The sequence below is a fragment of the Camelus ferus genome, chromosome 30 (genome assembly GCF_009834535.1).
Source record: "Camelus ferus isolate YT-003-E chromosome 30, BCGSAC_Cfer_1.0, whole genome shotgun sequence".
NCBI lineage: Eukaryota > Metazoa > Chordata > Mammalia > Artiodactyla > Camelidae > Camelus > Camelus ferus.
The window spans coordinates 18322945-18340366 of NC_045725.1; the positions used below are offsets into that span (position 1 = coordinate 18322945).

The 17422-nt window shown below is 40.1% G+C and overlaps 1 protein-coding gene across 1 annotated transcript in view; it reads left to right on the top strand.

The window, feature by feature from the left end:
• The window catches only part of DCC (DCC netrin 1 receptor), a 986493-nt gene that overhangs the window by 680479 nt on the left and 288592 nt on the right, over positions 1 to 17422 (top strand). The window contains exon 9 of the mRNA XM_014557664.2: positions 13442 to 13596. Within this exon, the coding sequence (XP_014413150.1) occupies positions 13442 to 13596 (155 nt within the window). The remainder of the gene's footprint in view (positions 1 to 13441; positions 13597 to 17422) is intronic.

Here is a 17422-nt window from a genome sequence, read left to right on the forward strand (position 1 = left end):
GAAATTTTGAGGCCAAGGTTTAAAGTACATTCTCGCGGGATGATTTGCTTTACCAAAATGATACCGCGCTAGAGACAAGTTTTGTTAAGGTTTGTTTGGTCCATCCAGGTCTCATACCGATATTTTATTGGTTATAAGAAAGTCCATTAAGTATGATAACATGTGCTTTTCTGCCATTTTTCACATATCCACTTAAATGAGTAAATGCAGGCTTGTGGTAAGGAAATTTTAGAGAGATTGTTTTCTGTTCCAGTGAAGTTATGACTGAGACTGGCCTGTTTCACCAGTTCCCTTGTGAGGCTGATTTCATTTCTAGTTCATCCACTGGAGTTCGCTCTCTCAGGCTCCTGGCTGTATGCAAGGTTCTCTAATCAGACCTGATCCACTGCTTTACCCGTAAGCTCTTTCCTCTCCTTCTCTCCTGGTAGTTTCTAAAACTAGCTCTAGACTTCTGTTGGTGGGCAAACGCCCTTAGTTAGACGCCAGCGCCACAGGTCGGCTTCCCCACTAGGATAGTTCCCTCACTTTGCTGCCAGCGTATTCATGGGTCATTTTTTTTTTTAATATGAGTGATTTTGAATAATTTACCCAACATTCTAGATGTGCTGTATTAGAAGGGTTTATGGCATAATATCTAGTTTGCCATATTGTTCAAAATGGAATTTTGTAATCTTTATCAAATGCCTGTATGATTGGTATCATTATTCTATATCATGAATTATCAGCATTTGAACAAGTATATTTAAATATAAGCACGTTTGATGTTTGGAAATTTTTATTTAAGATTACAGCATAAAGCCACTCTGTAAACATCTCACTTAGAAGGAATCAGAGATCTGGGAAGCTTTCTTAATAGACCTTTCCATTCTATTCTGTAAGCATTTTGTAAGTTTCTCCCCTCCTCGGCAGCTTTTGGGTTTTTTATATTGCCAATTAAAGCTGATCAAAGAGATCAGCTTGTAAAAGCTGAATTTGCTTCGGAGAAGCACGATGTTGCCAAATCCCAAGATTCTGTACTATTTTCAACTGTACTCAGCAGACCTCCTTGTGCCTCCCATCCAGGGAGGGAACCACACCATTATGTTGTTCAGTAGATGAGAATTTTCATAGGGCAACTAGGAGCTTTATAAAATGTCTGTTGACTTGGCTGAGTTCTGCCTTTCACATCTTTTCTTCCATATTAAACCTCCTCTTATGTATATATAATCAGTCCCCATTGGTACCCAGGGGTTTCCGGAATGTGTCAGCTTCCTGCATCCTTGAATGAGGACTACATCCACTTTCTGTAAAGTTTACCAGCCAAAGGAAATGTGACCTGTTTTATGCATCTCCATATGTGAAATATTTTGGAGGGAGGTGGTGGTGGTGTAGGGGGAGTAGGAAGGGAAGGGGAGAAAGAGGAGAGAGAGAGAGGAATGACAAGTGCCCTGGTGGGACCCAGTTGTTCACAGGGCTGAGCTGACACTAATCCTGACTGTCACTATCTGTTCTTCCAAGAAGACTGGACCAGATGGCTGTGGCAAGAATTCCAGTGCCTACTGAAGGCATGTGGGGAGAAGCCAGCATCGGGTGTGAGGCTTCTAGTCGCTCACACATGCGCGTTTTAAACCCAGGATCATCTTTAGGAAGCCTTCAGGATTGGAAAGGGACGATATAGCTTGGGCCGGCTGGAGTGGTATTTAGTTGGAAATACTGCAGTGTGATGTTCACATGGGGCAGTGCAACTGCTCTCATGCTGCGTCTCAAAATGCTTTTCTTTCGTGGTCACAGCAGCAGCTAAAGTATATCCTTTTTAAGTTTCTATTTCCTTTTACAACTTGACCTGACTTTAAAATGAAAGGAAAGAAATACACATATACATAGAGCCTGTGTTCCCCTGAGATCGTTCATTACCGTGACGAGCAGCCATTTGTTTTAGTCTTATCTCTGCAGATGTTGAACTCTGTGACCTTATGAGGAGTCTCATAAGTTCTTTGGGTGCAGCTGTGAAACCTGGAGGTCATAAATCTTGCCCACTGTCTTCCTGGATCCACATGGATTTCCTAGAGGCATCTTAAATTCAACCTGCCCAAATCCATACTCACTGTCTACTCCTTAAATATATTTTTCTTCACTTTTCTTGTTTATGTTAGTACCTTCCGTCCTGTGAACCAAGCAAAAAGCCCAAGTCATATTTTACTCCTCCCTGACTCTTAGCACTGCCATTTGTCTTCAGGTGCTGTCAGGTCTGCCTCGGCCACAGCTCAGCCATGCCCCCTTGATTCTGTCATCTCCGTCATCAGGTACCTGATCTCTGACATTAGCTTCTCACCTTTTAATCCATCCTCCTCACTGTCTCTAGTTATCTTTTTGAAATACAGTTTGGATCACTCACTTCACTGCTTAAAAATATGAATTTTTAAAAACCATAAATACAAAATTTATATATAAAGATATGCACATAATAACTTCAAATCTCCTTTGAATGGAAGCCTATCTCCAGTCCCTATAGAGGTAGAGTGTGGTTCCTATAAACAATAATGGTTAAAAATATACCACTTAAATCCAAATGGCTGGATTTGGAAATGGCACTACTGTATCAGACATGTGAGTTTTGTGTGTTTAATGATGTAAAAAGCAGGAATCACATCTCTCAGTTGTAATGGACAAAGGGAAGATAAATCCTACCTGTCAGAATAGCTATGAGAACTAATTGAAAGAATTTAAATAAAGCATCCAGGGCAGTCACTGCATGAGGGCAGAATGGAGGGTCTCAGAATAGTGTGAACTCAGAGACAATATGGAAAGAAGGCTGCAAAAATCAGGTTCAAAGGTAATGGTGGTAATAGTGATCATAACAATGGATTGCTATTCTTTTATATGGACCATTTATTTTCATAACTGCTCACTGTTTCCTACTAATAAAATCATTGTATTCTTTGTTCATCTGTTGATATCTTGCTTACCTTTCAAACCCATGGATCAGTTCATAACCCCTTGGCTAGTTATTCCTGTGGTCATACCAAGGTCCATGACAACACCAATCACTGCAACCTTGCCATGATCTCAGTTTCAAACATCATACTTTGAGCTCAATCTCTAGACTCTTATTTTTCTATCTTCCATTAAAGACTGATTACAACAAATCTTGATTCCACGGGGACTTACAATTCATTGATCCTGTGATGTTTCCATGGCCCCTCATCCTTCAGGTTTGCCTTCACCTTTAAATAGCTAAATTCCTATGGCCAGTTATTATAAACACTGACATATACCACTGTTTTCTTGTTATTCTTTCATTTAATATTAGTTTTTTGGCAAAAACCAACTCAAGTAGATGTAATTTTCTACCTATCTTTACTTGTGCTCTTGTTGCTGAATATAACTGAAAGAAAATACACAACTGTGCTGGTCAGTCTTTAAATTCATGATTACTCATCTGAAGTTGCCTCTCTTCTCAAATCTCCATCACCTTCCCTCTTTCCCTCACTCCTAGTTGACCTTGTTTCTAATTTCCTGAAAAATAGTGGTGATTAGAATGGAAGTTGTACAAGTTTCCATATCTGATGTGTCTTTAAGCATATAGTCTGTCCTTCCTCAAGTTTCTATCAAAGAAATGTCCAGGCTATCTTAGCTGAGCCAGTTGCTTATGTGCTAGGTCCCATAGTTTTTTGCAAACAAAAGAACAAAGCTTCAGCCAGTCATTCTCTGTCCCCATCATCAGTGTTTCCCATCCCAAGGTATCATGTCCATCAGCATACAAGCATGTATTTGTGTTTTCCATCTCAACAAATTTTTCCTCAATCCCGTTTCTCCCTCCTCTGCCACTTCACTGTTCCCTTTTATAGCAACATGTCTTGAGTTGTCTGATTGCACTCTGGTACCTTACCTCATATCACAGTCAGGATTCTGCCCCTGGTATTTCACTGAGTACTTTTATCAAGATTCACCAGATGGCCTCCATGTTGCTAAACCCTAGCAGTCAATTCCAGGTCCTCTCATTACTTGGATAGTTAGCAAATTTTGTCACATTTGATCACCCCACTTTGATGAAACTCATTCTTCCTTTGGGTTTTGTTATACACACCCTGTTGGTTCTACTGCAGACCTTCTGGCCACTCAATTTTAGGCTCTTTTACTTTTTACTCCTAATCTCACTGATCTGTAACTGTCGAATTACCCTAGGGCATAGGTTTTAGAGATCTCATTTTGCCCAGTTTGTGACTTAATATTTTGTCAGTATGCTGATGTCTTCCAAATTTGTGTATCTGGTCATGACATTTTACCTCCAGTCATATTCCTGAATCATATATCCAGGTTCCTACTTGATTTCCCAATTTTGACTTATCATGAGCATCTAAAACTTATAAACAAAACCAAATACCTATTTTCTTCCAACCTCAGTCCCTTTCAAATACTTTATTATCCCAGAGGTTCCCCCTTCCCAGTGAAATCTATACATTTCTTATTACTCAGGCCAAAATCCTTGGAGTAATCATTAAGTCTTCCCTTTCTCCCACACCCTAAACCAAGTCCATCATCAGGTCTTGGCAATACTGTCAAAATATATCCGGAATCCTTGAAATGATATACCTGATATTTGCTACAAAATAATACTGAAAGCCTGGCCTTTGTGATTTATTTTGAGCTGAGTGATGGGAGTAAAGTGGTCCATCATATCATTCTGTATAATTTTGTATTGCTCAAAATTGTCCATAATAGAAAAATAAAATTGAATAAATAAATGAAAATAAAACATATACTGAATCCTACCACTTCTTACCTCTTTTTAGTACCAGCAAGTCTCACCTGAACTATTGCAATAACCTCTCAAATCTATTTTCACCATAGCAGCTGGAGTTAACCTTTTAAAACACATGTTAGAGTGTGTCATTTCTCTGCTTCGAAACTCTCCAGTGACTTCCTGTCTCATTCATAAAATAATCATTCCGGATCTGGGCCCTTGCCACCTTCCCAGCTTCATACTGACTATGTTTACTCTTTTCTTGCTTGTTCATTCCTCCCCAGTCTCACTGGCTTCCGTGTGTTTCCTGTATATACCAAGAATTCTTCTCTTGTAGTTGTTCATCAGTCTGCCCAGAATGCTCCTCGCCTTGGAGATCCACGTGGATTCTTCTTTAGCTTTCGCGAAGTCTTTGCCAAAATGGCACCTTCTCTTGGAGACCCCTAGCATTCCCTGTGCCCCTTTTCATTCTTATTTTTCCCCACAGCTTTGTTACCTTTTTCTTATTGTTTCTTGAATCTCCTTTCTCACCATCAGAATGTAAACTTCCTGTGGGCAGGGATGTTTTTAACACCATAATTCACTGAGCTATTCTCAGCTCCTGGAGCAAAACCTAACCCAGGTTAAACACTCACAACATAGTTGTTGAATTGAAACCCTAACTGAAATGTCAGTCACCTTGTGAAACTCTCCATGGTCCTCCAGGTCAGAAGTCATCAATTTCTCCTTTATTCTCCCTTTTCACTTTGATTACATCACCATCGCAGCATTGCAGCATTTACCATCTTTTACCTGTGAATGTATGTTTCCCTCCCCGGTGGCTGAGACTAGATCTTATTTATAATTTCATACCCAAGTGTCTAGTATCCCGACTTCTGTAGATATTTACTGATTGAAGGTGATATGACAGAGGTGGCAGAGACAGATGTGGTCTTCTTAATATATTTTTCCTTAAGCAATAAAACAAACTATGTTACTGAGGAAGATGAAAAAGCTGACTGCAATTCAATAAAAAAAACTTTTTTAATTGAGAAAGAAAGTTGATTCTGAAATTCCATTCCAACATCCCTGTTCATTTTGGGTTTCCTGGCTCCGATCTAGAGCAAATCTACACCATATGTCTCTGAACAGTTAACTGTGATGCTTGTTTGCTCACATAAGTTTATTTAGTTCCTTAACACAATAGCTTTTTAAAAGGTAGTGGATTTAACATTTGTCTCAGATTTGCAGTGACTTTGCCATGCAAATTACTCTAGCTCAGATTATCATTAATCTGTCTGACTGGTTAATGGTGTCAGTAATGCAGGTGCCATAGTTAACATATTTTATTCAGCCTCTCAGGTGCTTTCATTTCATAAGTCAGGGGGCAGCATCAATTCTAGAACCTGAAAGCCAGAATTCACAGAGACACAACTGTTTCACAGATCACCTGCTGTCTCTTCCTAGTACCTAAAAATCGTTAAAATTGAAAGTGATCTTCAGAATCATAGTCCAGCTTCCTGTTAGTTAACCATCTAGAGGCTGATGCTCAGGGCAGGGGTAAATTGCAACCCCAAAGAAGCATTGATAATGAGGGTAAGCATTTTATCCAGGACTTACTCTGCCAGATACCAGCCAAAGCATCTTGCATAAATTATCTTATTTCATCCTTACAACAAAACAGTATCCAGATGAGGCTTAAAGACGTTTGCGCCTCCGGTAGACAGCTAGTAAGTGCCAGAACCAGGACTGAGTGCAGACCTCCCTCCAAAGCAGCTCTGGACCAGCTTGTTCCCAGCTGTGTGTGGATTAATATGGACGAGAACCAAGTTTTCTCGGTATTTTTCAGAATTATGACCTGATTTTCTTCTATAGGCCTCTTTCTGATAATTTTCTGACTTCATGGAGAAATAGATTTGCATTATTTGTTTACCATATAAAACACACCATCAAACTTTTTTATATATGTAGGGAACATTACACCTTCCATTCAATAGTCTGAAATTATGCGTGGAGTGTAACTCAGTATAGCCACGGGGTTAAGGCCATGTGACTGTGGAACTGAACTGTCTGGGTTTCAGTCCTGGCTCGGAATTTTACTAGCTATGTGGCCTTGAGCCAATTACTGGTGATTTAGTTGCCTCGTGTTTACTAATAACAGTACCTGATGTGTAAAGTTGTGATGAGTATTAAACGGAATTAAGGAAAAGTACTTAAAACACCTGCTCCTTGCCTGGTACACTGAAAGAACTCATTATTTTGTTACTTAGTGCCATGTGCTAACGATTGTGTGGGTTGGTAGTGAAAATCAGTGAAATATAGATATTTCCCGATTAATATTTTAGAGAGGACTTTATCACTTTCACAAACATTAGCCCATTTGATCCTCAGATAAAGCACGTATGATAATCTCCATTTTACAAATGAGCTTGCCTGGTTCAATTCGGAAAGTCTGAAAAGCATTGCTTAAGAAGCTACCCGGCTAGTACACGCTAGAAGCAGGATTTAAATGCAGGTTTCTAGCCCACTGATATCTTTGCTGAACCACACAAAGTGAAAGATATTTCCTAAAAGAGGTACATATAAAGTCCTGCGGGAGTTCAGATGAGAGAATTAAAACACTTTCATGAGCATCATTCAATTTAATCCTCACAATAACCCTGTGAGGTAGGCAGATAAGGGGCTGGTATCTTCATTTTGCAAACGAAACAGGGAAGGCTCCAAGATAGCCCCTGACTCGCTCAAGGTCACACGCCTGTTTTGTGGCAGAACAAAGGAGGGATGGGCGTCTTCCAACTTGCAGCACTGTATGCTTTATGCTGCCTGAGAAAAACCTCTGCTCGCTGCTCGGGATTAGAGACCAGCTTTTCATGGTGGACGTGGAGGATTCACTTTAGAATCCATCGTGCATTACATTTTCAACACGCTGTTTACATATCCTTTCCCTGCTCCTCAGAATTGAGGACCGTGCAGCTGATGAAGCTTGTTAGGAAGGGAGTGCGCTGTGATGGAAAGAGAACAAGACTCAGGATCCAAAGCACCGCATTCCGACCCCAGCTTAAAGCTTGGCGGAGTCAGCCTTCCTCTCGGTCTGCCTCTCTGCAAAATGTGAACACTTGTCCTTTCTGCCTGGAAATGTGCTTAGATCACTGAGTGAGAGAATTGTGAGTTAATCTTTCCCACAGCCTTGATGCATTTTGAAAAATAAAACATGTCCTCTGCAGATGCCATGTGTAATTGAACACCCATTATTCACTTAGTGAGTTGACTATGTGTCCAGAACCGTGTTGGAAATACTAGAAAAGGGAACATTCTCTTTGGAAACAGTTTAGTAGTGTTTCGTGGGTGGATCAGACTCAGGCTGTATCAGTGGAGATGGGGAGTGGATAGAGATTCTGGAAATATGTAGGAAGGAAAATGGACGGGACAAGGTGATGGACTGGACATGAATGGTGAGACAAAGGGGGTTTTCAAGGAGAGTTCCTAGGTTTCAGGTTGTTTAAATGGATGGGCAGTGAGAAAATTTGGGGAGTTTAGGATGCTGGAAAATATCCAGGTTTGAGAATGAAGATCAGATATTCAGTTTCAGGTGTGTTGTGTTTGACATACTTTACAACATTCAAGAGGAAATGTCATCTGCAGCTTTGAAAATAGGAACCTGGATCTCAGAGGAGAGCTTTGGGTTGAAGATATAGATCAGAAATTTGTCAGCTTGTGGATGATGACAGCAGATCAAGCAGGAAAAGATGGGTCATCCCCAAAACAGCATGAGAAGAGAGCCTGGAGCTGAGTCCTGTTTATTATGGGGTTGTTGACTGAAAGTAAACAAAATAAATAATTTGAAACCAGAACTTTTCTTTTTCCATGAAAAGAGAACTTTCAATTTGTTGTTGCCATAGCTGTTTGTTACGTAACTGGGCTTTTGGGTGTGTTCTAGATGCTGACATAGAGATGAGGAGAAGGCAAAAGTTTTCAAGCCTGTTCCTCAGGTTATGTTGTTATTATTATTTTTTTAACAACTCAAATGAAAAGAGAATTTTTAACCACAATTCAGTGGCAATTCCTGACCAAGAAGATGATCTCTGACCACTGTCATGCTTTGTCTGGGGGCTGTGTCACCCCTGAACCTCCTTTCCCTTCAAGATAGCACTGGGTCCAAAGCCTGTGGTTCTGGGGAGGAAAGGGTGTGACATTTGGGTGGGTCTTGCTGCTGTCACTTTCAGCCCTATTTTAGGCAGCAGCATATTTCAGCTTTGAAGGCTTCTCATCATCACACCCTTCTTGTTCTCGCTGAAGAAATAAAAGTGAAAGTGGAATGGATCAAAGATGTTAAAAAATCTTTCCATTCAAAGTACCATCCTTACAAAGGAACATCAATATAACTCTCCCTTCCTGAAGCAGCTAATTAGGTGCTTGCTACATCAAGACAGGGTCTCTGGCTCACCTCGCAGCTGTGACTGTTAACACCCTGCTACGCTTAGGCAAGAGGATATGTGATTACTTCATATGTATGCTAGAGACATGTTACCAACAAGCCACTAAGAGATAGTATCATCTTAATCGTGAACTCGGTTTGCTTCTGAAATGTAAACACAGAAGTGTCGAGTTCAGCTAATACACACGCACACACGTGCATGTGCACACACAGATGATTTTCTGTTCCCAATAAAGAATATTAGATTTTTAAAAAAGTCTTCTTCGAGTAGATCTCACCCTATTTCAAATATTGTGAAGTGGCAGTTGAAAGCCACCCAAGTAAGTTGGGATGGAACATGGAACAGAACCCAGCTCTCTAAGCATCTCTGAGCTCACACTACGTGGAGATATTATACCATTCTTCTGTTAAAATTTTCACAATTATTTATGCATTCATCTAAAAAAGTTAGGAGCACCAGCAGCATAGGGATTCTTTATATGCAGTGAGTGTATGTGGTGAGGGTCGATAAAACACCAATGAGGTATGACTTCTCTTCTAAAATGATTCACAGTTGAGTCAAAGAGACCAACATGTCTGTCCGCACAGTGTGGTATGGGCTGCTGTGGACGTGTAAACCACGAGCAACAGGAGCACAGAGGAGACAGTGTTTTTATGCTGCTGGCATCAGAGGGCATGATGGGAGTAAAGCTCCAACCAGGAGATCTCATTCGAGTTGGATCTGAAGAATGAATGAGCTTTTCCAAACCAAGGAGGAACTAAGTCAGGAGAAGGTAACTCCAAGGTAATCAAAATAAAACAAAACAAAATTAAAGAAAGGCAGAATGACAAAGGCAGAGAGGTAGGGATAGCTATGATGTTGTGGGACAGAGTGACTAGTTGCAGCTGAGTACGTAAAGGTCTCTGAATCCTGTTCCAAGGAGTGGAGATTGTATTAGCCACAGAATGGCAGCCAGAACAATGTTTTGGGCATGGAGTTGGCAGATTATATATATTAGAAGAGTATCTGTGTCAACCGAAGATAGAACTGGAAGACCAATGACAAAGGACTAGGAAAAGCTATTATAATGCAATAAATTGTTAAGTAGAAATCAGAGCAAGCGTCAGTTCCAGGCACAGGAGAGCAGAGCCTAACCAGAGTTAGGTCTCAGTGCGTGTTGTTCAAGGATCCGTTCCATGCCGTCGTGCCTGACTCCTGGACTCAGAATGTATCAGCATCTGAGAAGACTTCTGGACAGAAAGCCGGATCTCAGCAAAGCAGCTGCTCTACTGTTACTGGGTCAACGTGTGTGCTTTTAGAACATAGCAGTATTTTCCAAGAAACCTCATCTAGGTAACCCAAACCACTGAGAACCAGAATTTACAAGAAGGAAACGCTTTTTATTAACACACTCTTCTTGGCCTCCGTGTAAAGGTCAAAGAAGGCACGTTACCGACAAAGAAGGCACACTCAGCCAGCAGAAGGAGACAGACTTCGTATATTTATACTCTCTGTGGGTTTTCAGTGAATGAATTTGCAGTGAATGGATTCTGGAAAGCACAAGTGATTGACTCCCTTTCCTTCAGTCAACTTTGTCTTGAACTTGCCTGAACCCCATCCTACCATCTCCAAGTCAGGGGAAAAAGTAGAGTAACGAAGCTTTGTGTGACAGTATATCTGCCACCACCGACCATGACTCTGAGCTCTGCGGATTTGTCTTCAAAGTCACAGAAGAGAACTTCATTGGAGGTGCGGCCTTGGCCCCTACTGCTTTCTCAGGAGTAGTTGGTGCAGTGACAGGCGAACACCCCAACACAGTTACTGACAGTAACTAAATGGGCAAACTCCTAATGTCTACTGTTCCCCGTTCTTCAGAGCAAGAACTAGAGTGAGCCGAGAGAAAATCCTCATTACTGACTGCCTAAATGTAGAGATGATGGAGAGTTTATTCTAGGTGGCTGGCATCGCTCTATTGTGGAACCAGAGAAATTATAATAAGCTGTCCTTTGGATCACCCCTCTTGTTCTTTAATAGCTGAAAACAAAACATCGCAAATCATTTCCCAACAAGTAAGTGAATTCCGAATTTGGAAGGAGAGCTTGTTACCATTTCTCTGATACTATTTCTCTAAATCTCACTTTTGCATCTATAAAACAATAAGGAAACCACCCTGTCTGTTTAAAAGGGCTACATAAGGCAATGCATATAAAAATTCTTCCACTGACAGAAAATAAATAACATGCAAAACTCCCTTCATCCACAAGGCATGCAATCTGATTATGAGGGTGTTCTTTTAAAAAGCAATGTATTGGCCTACATAATCTTAGCTTGGTAGAATACATCAGTGTGATACGTGGTACATGGGAGCCATATCTGATGTTTTCTTACTCTTAGCTGCTGTGGGTTACCATTGAATCCCACCCAGACCCCTCCCCCGCTGTAAGTCACACTTCAGCCTTGCAGCAATGGACACAGCACTCTTAAAGGAGTGCCTAAATCTTGGGCTAGATCCCGATTCATGCAGGATGTTTTGGATTTATTTGTTTCCTTATTGTGATAAAATATGCATAACATAATATTTATAGTTTTATCCATTCTTTTTCTTCTTTTTTAACTGAAGTATAGTTGATTTACCATGTTCTGTTAATTTCAGGTTTTACTCATTTCTGTGTAGCGTTCTGTGGAATTAAGCACATTCACCTTGCAGCATGACTGTCACCACCCTCTGCTTCCAGAATTCTTCCATCTTCCCCAACGGAAACTCTGTGTTCATTAAATACCAACACCCCACTCCTCCCACCGCTTTGCCCCTGGTAACCACCCAGGAAGCATTTTTTAATTATTAGCAGTAAGAGATAAAATAACGCTAAGTGCTTTAACAAATAAGCCCTAAAGCGTATAATGGCTCAAATCTGTTTGACTCTCTAAAGGAGAAAACAGGTGTTGCTGATTGACAGGCAGTTCTTTTCCCAGCTCTTCAAAAGTTTTGCAAAATGTTGACTTCTCCATGACTAGTGTATGGCTTCCAAGTTTCACATTGCTTGCCTGCCTGAAGCTTACAGGGGGAGAAAGAGAACATGGCAGATACCACCTGTGTGGCTTTTCTAGATCAGATCTGGAATCAGCACACATCATGTACACTCAGACTCACTGATTAGACCCAATCTCATGGCCTCCTCTAGACTTCAGGGGGCCTGGGATGTACAGGTTAGCCCAGAAAGAAGAAGAAATGGATGTGGGGACAAACCAGCCGGTCCCTGTCATACAAGTCACATTAAGAGTGAATCACTATTCATGCCTTTAGAACATTGTTTTCATTTTTCTCTTTGGAAGCTTAATTTGCCCTGGCAGAGAAATAGGTTTCATTTTAAGTATCTCCCAAAACAAAATCAAGCTGAATGGTAAAATGAATATATAATTCTGCTGAGATGCCAGAGCTGTCATCTAGGAATAGAAACCGTAAGAAACAATTGAGTGGCTTAGAAGGAACTCCTTCACATTTAGTCGATTTTATGAGGCCAGTGAGACTATAAATGTCTAGAATCATGTGTGTCCTTAAAGCATACTTTAGGGGTTTCTGTTTCTTATACGTCAGCATCCACATCCATAGGGTTTGTCCTCTCTTAATATGCATAGTAAATCCCACCACGATCAACAGATTAAATCTTTTGTTGGGAGCCACTGAGCAAATTTTGAATTGGAAAATGAATTGGACACATGCAGGTGTGGCTTGAAGAAAAGGCAAGTAGACACGTGTTGTGCTTTATCCTCATGCAGAAATGAACCTACTTCCTTTCACTAATTGCATTTAACATAACCACGGACCTCAAGCTCTGTACACATCAGCAATTAGCCTCTGCCTTTTCCTTTGGGCCAAGCAAAGAAAATGCATGAATGCATTTGTTGGCAATACTGACAAAGACTGACTTGTGGAACAATTCAAACCTTGATTTCTGTCGTTAGCCGAATGTTTACGAAATGCACCTTCCAGTCGCCGTTCCAGATGTTTCTTCTCATTTTACTAGCTCTTTGTCATGAGTTTAGAAACTAAATTATAAAGTGTCAAAGGAAGACTTCCATATGCAAGTTTTATGGGATAGCATAAACCTGAACTCCCCAGGAACCCTGCAAGATTTATTTATAGGCCCTTCCAGTGAATTTACGCCCCATAGGAAGCCTTTGAGGTCTTGCTTTACATGCAGAGTCAACAGGAAATTAGTAAGCAACCTTTTGGTCCACCTTACTGCTCTTGCTCATTAAATAAAGGTTTTGGCTAAAAGTATTCATCTTGGAATAATCTTTCCCTGCAACTTTTATTTCCCAGGGAACGAGCATTGAATACATCCCAGCCTGGGTCCCTTCAGTTTACTGTGGGAAACCTGAAGCCAGAAGCCATGTACACCTTCCGAGTTGTGGCCTACAATGAGTGGGGGCCAGGGGAGAGCTCTCAGCCCATCAAAGTGGCCACGCAGCCTGAGTGTGAGTATGAACGGGAAGGGCAAATTTAGAAAGTATTTATTTGTGTCGGCGATATCCTTAAATCCTTTCAGAGAAATTTCTTGAAGTGACAAAATGGAAGGAAGATTTCTAGAGCAGCATGTTAAACCTGAGGGTTTTTAAAGGGAAGATAACTTTATAACAAAATGGCCTTCCCACTCTGGCCACGTCTTCCTAATAACGAATTAACAACTGTCAAGTCCTAATCCATCCACGCCGTCTGCACATTCACTGCCCTGGGAAGTGACTGACTAATTCTACCTGCCAGTATTTTATCATCAACACTGGGTTTCAGCCACCTTCATTGATTTTCCAGATTTTCCAAGTTTGTCTATGAAAACTGTAATATCCAAGGAAAAGAACGAAGGGCGTAGGACTTCTCGATACAGACAGACTGACTCTCTCTTCTGATGTTCTCTTGCTCCCATGATCTGCCTGTAGGATTCCCAAGGGGGCTGGGGGTTAGCAAGCTAGTCATCTTTTAACTGCTTATTCTTCATCCGTACTTCTTTTTATCTAGGAAAAGAATCAACAGGTTAAACAAGGCATGGCGTGCATTCAGGAGAGCTTAAGTCAGGAGTTAGTTTCAATTGCTTAGTGATGTCATTTGTATAATTAGGTTCTTTTAAGATTAGAGGAGGACAGAAATCGGAAAACAGCAAATGGGCAAAAGAGCTGCTGCTTTCAGGGAGCTCCAAGCTGTACAAGTCTTAGAAACATTTGCCTCACAGAAAGGAAAACTCAGATAGCATCTTCAAAGGCAGAGTAATGTACAGGTTTCAGAGAATATGTAGCAAATGCAGGCTCCCAGGCAGGACCAGATAAGTTACTTGCAGGACCCAGAAGCTCGGATATGGTGTCAGGCCACGCCCCACATGGGACCCTCCTGAGCACGGGACCTTGTGCAGTTTAGCCAGCCACATGCCCCACAAAGCTGGTCCTGCTTCCAGGTTCCTGCTCCTAAGGATGGTGTATTGCCCTTTGGATTTAAATCACGAAATGATGCTGATTTCCTCTTCTAAGGGTCTGTGTTCACATATAGTTTGAGTCATGAGTTTCTTCATTGACTTACTCTTCACAGATCATGTATAGAGACAGTCAATAACTTCTGTGAATATTTGATATTTTAATCAATAAAGTTCAATAAACACAAGTTGAATATTGTTAAAATATTTAAAAACCCATAAAAATTCTCAAAAAGAGTCTTGCTCAATTTTCTAATGGTAGAACGTAGGCTTTAAAAACATGTTTATTGTCAAAAGACCCAGAAATCTATGAATTATCTGAATTCTTCACTTCCCAATCCTACTATTATCCCTGAAATTGTTTTAGTTTATTTTTCAGGGCTGATTGGCTATGATTACATTATATTTTTGATAAAAATCCTACATGGTCAGCCTCACTTCTAAGACTAACCACAACATTTCCTTTATCAGTACCATTATTTCTAAGTGTCCAGTTTGAAAATCAGTTTCCAGCATTTTAATTTTTTAAAAATTTTAATTTTGAATTATTTTTTAAATATGTATTTATTTTTGTTTTGGGGGGGAGAGGAGGTAATTAGGTTCATTCCTTCCTTTCTTCCTTCTGAAATCTTTCTCATTTCATGAAAAAAATTAGTCATATACACATTTTTAGTATAGTTAATAAAAAAGAATCACTCCATGATCATTTGTATTACGCACGTGGCCTTACCTTTATAATACAAAAACCATGACCTTATTCAATTTACAAGTGTGTTTAATGAACATCTACTGTGTTCCTAACACTGTTCCTTGCCTTCTGAGACATGTTAAGAAAGCATACGTGTAATTAAGGAGCAATGCTATGTAGATCTCAGAAGCTTCATGAGGGAGAAGGCATTTTATATATGCAACAATAACAGAACAGCTAAAGTAAGGAAACTTGTAAGAATTTATTAAATGAAAAATTAAAAATCTGAATCACAGATTTGCTTGTGAGCCCATTACCTATGATGGCCAAGGTATATTATCTAGGTAATTGTTTATGCTTAAATCATTTTGTGGCCACCTCTTTGAATAGGTGCTGTTACAAAGATGGCTGCCTTGGTCCTTTGTACATCATTGACTCTTCCTCATTCAGAAAGCAGTCTGAGAATTTGTGCAGGAGACCTCACTGGGCACTGGTTTCTATAAGAATTTCCTTTCTTATAAACCAACATAAATGATTATAAGGCACAAAATAAAAACTAAATGCATGACTGAGTAAAATGTGTGGCAGTTGGTATGGTTGTCTCTTGTAAGTGATCTTTTCCCCAGAAGAGGAAAGTGGAAAACCTTTCTGGTTTAGAAATGTGAACGTGCCTTGAGTTTTCTTTATTAAGGGCAGTAGTGATGGCCTTGAATGCTAACCATTATTTGGCCTTTAATAACAGCATTGTTTTTATTAAATCGTCTCTCTTCTTACCACCACGTGGAGTAAGAATTACTTCCTTTGCAAGCCATTGTTTACTCGCACGGTGACCTGATTCTGTTTTGTTGAGACTTGTCCTTGGGTAATTTATCTCTTACTGAGTAGATTGGTAGATAGGAAGAGTTCAGCCTAGATAAACAGTGCGTTTAGAGTATCTTTTACATGTCACAGAACTCCTTCCATTCATTTAGATTAAGAGTGCTGTGTAGCTCCCTTGCTGTCTTTATTACAGACATTAGAATAAATAAATTATGTTATCATGACTAATAGGTACTGCATGTGTATTTTATCTTCGGTTGTTAACACCAAATGCCATTTTGGCAATTTAAAAATATTTCTAGGATAAAGAACACTTCCCGCCCGCTCAGTAATCCACCAGTATCTGAGTGAGATGGAACTTGTTAGAAATCCTGTGCTTCATTTCTTCCCTGTCCCCTCCCCCTCCCCCTTTCGCTTCCCTCCTCTCTCTCCTCTCTCGACTTCTCATAAGCCCATTTTTTTCTGTGTTTTTAGAGAAAGTTCAAAGGCTGATTTTATTATCAGGTTAGAATTTCAGAATTTAGAGGCAAGTGAAGGGGGATGTTTTCCCCATTCTTCTCTCCCTGGCGAAGTGATCTTATCTTTAGACAATGAATCTTGTCTAGGTACACGTTGGGTTGTTCGTGGTATCACTGTTTTTTCCATATATGATGTAGTAATTGTTCCCTGAGATGGCATAGCTTTCATACAAATTGGATTTCAAGTTTTCCATATTATTTGAAAATATCAACTCTCTTATGAAAACTGTAATTCTCAAGGAATAAACACCGATGGAAAATAAGTCTGAAATATAAATCAGCCCGCAACTATTTCTAAAAGAGCATCCACTCTGCAGTAATCATTTAAAGAGATCAAAAGCCCAAGATCCAGTGTATGAAATAATCACCAAGAATACAAAGCCTTGATTTATAGGAAGGTTTCTGTCTCCTGATTACATCTTCCTTTTGCTAAACCCTTTCTCCTTCCCCCTGCCTTTATGGTGTATAATTTCTCTCCTGTATTATCAGCCGGATTTAAGTCCCTGCCTGCTTAAGACTTGTCTAATCTTTTCATACCACATGTGGAGAATTTTTGAATTATTATTTGGGGTCTTTTAAAATGCCGTTAAGGCAGTTTAATCGTGAAGGATGTTAAAATGGACCCCATACTGGCCGGAGGCTTGAGTTAGAATGGGGAGCCTATTTGCTAGATCACAACCTAATTATCCACAAAACCCTTTTATAGTTGAGTTATAAGTAATATTCTTAGTCCATTATATTCTTTATAGTGAAAAGATGAGTGAAAGCCATGCCCAAATCCAGTGACTTTCGAATATATTATCCAGAGGAATGGATGT